The sequence below is a fragment of the Cebus imitator genome, unplaced genomic scaffold (assembly GCF_001604975.1).
Source record: "Cebus imitator isolate Cc_AM_T3 unplaced genomic scaffold, Cebus_imitator-1.0 Scaffold42, whole genome shotgun sequence".
NCBI classification, from domain to species: domain Eukaryota; kingdom Metazoa; phylum Chordata; class Mammalia; order Primates; family Cebidae; genus Cebus; species Cebus imitator.
In genome coordinates, this window is record NW_016107357.1 from 15,899,329 (window position 1) to 15,903,419 (window position 4,091).

Below are 4,091 nucleotides of genomic sequence, written 5' to 3' on the forward strand. Positions count from 1 at the left end.
ACTGCAACCTCTCTCAGCTCACTGCAACCTCTCTCAGCTCACTGCAACCTCTCTCAGCTCACTGCAACCTCTCTCAGCTCACTGCAACCTCTCTCGCTGGTTCGAGCCATTCTCCCACCTCAGCCTCCTGAATAGCTGGAACTACAGGCATGTGCCACCATGCCTGTCTAATTTTTGTACTTTTTTGTAGAGATGGGGTTTCACCATGTTGTCCAGGCTGCTGTCCGACTCCTGGGCTCAAGCAATCTGCCAGCCTTGGCCTCCCAGAGTGCTGGGATTACAGGTATGAGCCACCATGCTTGGCCTAATTATAATTTTTTTTTTTTTTTTTTTAAGACAAAGTCTCGCTCTGTTGCCCAGGCTGGAGTGCAGTGGTGTGATCTCTGCTCAATGGGAGTTGGGGACCATCCTGGGCAACATGGCAAAACCCCTTCTCTACTGCAAATACAAAAATTAGCTGGGCATGGTACCACACATCTGTGGTCCCAGCTACTCGGTGGCTGAGGTACAAGAATCTCTTGAGCCTGAGAGGTGGGGGTTGCAGTGAGCCAAGATTGTACCACTGCACTCCAGCCTGGGCGACAGAGCAAGAGTCCGTCTCAAAAAAAAAGGAAAAAAAACCCTTTAAAGGAATTTTATTAAGTTCTTACCAGTGTTGTATTTTTCTTCCTAGATCTTATATTTTGGATTCTGGATATATTATAATGAGTGACACGTTGACATTGGATGTCATTGGTCGAAGAGTTGAAGTTAACGGAGAACATGCAACAGTACGTTTTGCTGGTGTTGTCCCTCCTGTGGCAGGTAAGTAATTATTGTGTGTGTGTGTGTGTGTGTGTGTGTGTGTGTGTGTGTGTGTGTGTATTTTGCAGCTGTTTCGCTGTAGGCTTCTCAATAGCACTTTATACCACAAATTTGAGGAAATTAACCAATTTACAGATGCCTCCTGTATCCAGTTTTGAGTGATAGTATCCTGTGGTATCTATGATTTTGTTTAATTATATGCCATTTAATTATTTAGTGTTGCTATCTTTATAAAATGAACCTTAAAATATCTTCTGAGGAAAATTTAAACAGCTGAAAGTCTTGAAACCTCACAACCTTCAACTCAAGTAATTTTTTTGAAATTTCTTTTGTCATTAATCCATGTGTGTAGGTGTGTCTAATACAGTTTAAATTGATATACATTACAATTTTTGTTACCCTTTTTAAACTTATTTTTTGGTATAAATTTGTTTCTACAGCATTATTTTGCTTGTATTTCTTTCTGATTACATTAGTATAGTATATAGTTTAATTGTTTTCCATTTTGGATGTTAATTTCTGGTTTATAGAGTAAATAATAATGTGGTAGACTTAGTCATAAGTCTTAGTCAACACGAATCTGACTGTTTTCTGTGTATTACAATTGGCCTGAATCAGTACAGGGGCCTTGGTGATAGATTTAGACCACACGTTCTCAAAGTGTGGTCCTTGGCCAGTGTCAGTGTCAAGTGGTTAGTTGTTAGTAATGCTGGTTCTTAGGCCTCACCAAGAATCAGAAACTGTGGTGGTGGGACCCAGGAATTTGTGTTTTAAAAGCCCTCCAGGGGATTCTTTTTTTTTTTTTTTTTTTTTTTCTTTTTTAAAGGAAAAGCAAGTTTATTAGGAAAGTAAAGGGATAAAAGAATGGCTACTCCATAGACAGAGCAGTCCTAAGGGCTGCTGGTTGCCCATTTTCATGCTTATTTCTTGATAAGCTAAACAAGGAGTAGATTATTCATGCCTCCCCTTTTTAGACAATATAGGGTAACTTCCTGATGTTGCTATGACATTTGTAAACTGTCATGGTGCTGGTGTGAGTGTAGTAGTGAGGATGACCAGAGGTCACTGCTCATCGCCATCTTGGTTTTGGTGGGTTTTGCTGGCTTTACTGCAATCTGTTTTATCAGCAAGGTCTTTGTGACCTGTATTTTGTGCCTACCTCCTATCATATCCTGTGTCATAGAATGCCTTAACTGTCTGGGAATGCAGCCTAGTAAGTCTCAGCCTCATTTTACCTAGCTCCTATTTGAGATGGAGTTGCTCTGGTTCACACATCTGACATTTCCCCCCTCCCTTTTATAAGAGAACCCTTAATCCTAAAGGTTGCAGAGGGATGAAGATCCATCTTCTGTAACTTCTTCGGGCTGAACAGGGGCAATGATATTCCTATTAGGAGCTCAGTCAAAAATCATTAGTATGGTAAGAGCCATTCATGACTTTTTTTTGCGATGGAGTCTGCTCTGTTGCCCAGGCTGGAGTGCAGTGGCAGAATATGGGCTCACTGCAACCTCTGCCTCCTAGGTTCAGGTGATTCTCCTGCCTCAGCTTCCTGAGTAGCGTGGATTATAGGTGTATGCTGCCACGCCTGGCTAGTCCCCAGCTAATTTTTATATTTTTTTTAGAGATGGGGTTTTACCATGTTGGCTAGGCTGGTCTTGAACTCCTGACCTCAGGTGATCTGCCTGCCTCAGCCTCCCCACAAGTGTTGGGATTATAGGCACGAACCACCGCACCTGGCCCCATTCATAACTCTTGAGTTCTGACAAAGGGCGATATCTGGGCCAGGCATGCTGGCTCACACCTATAATCCCAGCACTATGGGAGGCTGAGGCAGGTAGATCACAAGGTCAGGAGTTTGAGACCAGCTCGGCCAACATGGTGAAACGCTGTCTCTACTAAAAATACAAAAATTAGCTGGGCCTGGTGGTGGGCCCCTATAATCCCAGCTACTTGGGAGGCTGAGGCAGGAGAATCGCTTGCAACCAGAAGGTGGAGGTTGCAGTGAGCTGAGATTGTGCCACTGTACTCCAGCCTGGGCAACAAGAGCAAAACTCTGTCTCAAAAAAGAAAAAAAATTATTATAAGCTCTTTTTAAGTGGGCTTTGATGGAACTCTGTTCCATAGAAAGAACCTCAGATAAGACTTTTTTTTTTTTGGAGACATAGTCCCACAGTCCTGCTCTGTTGCCCAGGCTGGAGTCCAGTGGCACGATCTTGGCTCAGTGCAACCTCCGCCTCCCAGGTTCAAGCAATTCTCCTGCCTTAGCCTCCTGAATAGCTGGGATTACAGGCATTTGCCACCACACCCAGCTAATTTTTTTTGTATATTTAATAGAGCCGTGGTTTCACCATGTTGGCCAGGTTTGTCTTGAACTTCTGATCTCAGGTAATCTACCCGTCTTGGCCTCCCAAAGTGCTGGGATTACAGGTGTGAGCTACTGCGCCAGGCAAGACTTTTTTTTTTTTTCCCCCTTTGTTGTTTGGAAGGGCAAGACTTTTTAAAAACCAAGCCTAGCCATGGGTTTGTACCATCAAATATCTATCAGCTGAGTAAATTCCTCTCCTCTTGGCCTCCCAAGATAAATTGGGGCTCCTGGGCCTGTGAGAAAGTGACATTTTTTACTTACCACGGGTCAGGAACCCTGTATAGAGACTGGAGACAAGGAGTGAGATGTTTCCCCAAGGGGCTGTTATTGGCTTTGCAAGTCAAGTTTGATTCCTTAAAGGAAAGCTTGTCATTCCAGTTAAAGCCTTGGTAAAATAAGCAGTTTTTTCAATTGTGTCCTGTTACAAAGGAAAACAGATTCTTCGCCAGGCACAGTGGCTCACGCCTGTAATCCCAGCACTTTGGGAGGCCAAGGCGGGTGGATCACCTGAGGTCAGGGGTTTGAGATCAGCTTGCCAACATGGTAAAATCCCATCTCTACTAAAAATATAATTAGCCAACATGGTGATGCACACCTGTATCCTAGCTACTCAGGAGGCTGAGGTAGGAGAATTGCTTGAACCTAGGAGATGGAGGTTGCAGTAAGCCGAGAGTGTACCACTGCAGCACTTTAGTCTTGAGGAAGACTCCATCTCAAAAACAAAACAAAACAAAACAAAAAAACAAACAAAAAAAAACCAGATTCTTATTGCACTTATGCAAGTAACTATATTGTTATAAATTAAGAATACTTAGGCCGGGCGCGGTGGCTCAAGCCTGTAATCCCAGCACTTTGGGAGGCCGAGGCGGGTGGATCACGAGGTCAAGAGATCGAGACCATCCTGGTCAACATGGTGAAACCC

The 4,091-nt window shown here is 43.6% G+C and overlaps 1 protein-coding gene across 1 annotated transcript in view; it reads left to right on the top strand.

Moving 5' to 3' along the window:
- Positions 1 to 4,091, top strand: part of TBCE (tubulin folding cofactor E) — a 67,148-nt gene that overhangs the window by 5,526 nt on the left and 57,531 nt on the right. The window contains exon 2 of the mRNA XM_037737813.1: positions 674 to 804. Within this exon, the coding sequence (XP_037593741.1) occupies positions 705 to 804 (100 nt within the window). The 5' untranslated portion in view covers positions 674 to 704. The remainder of the gene's footprint in view (positions 1 to 673; positions 805 to 4,091) is intronic.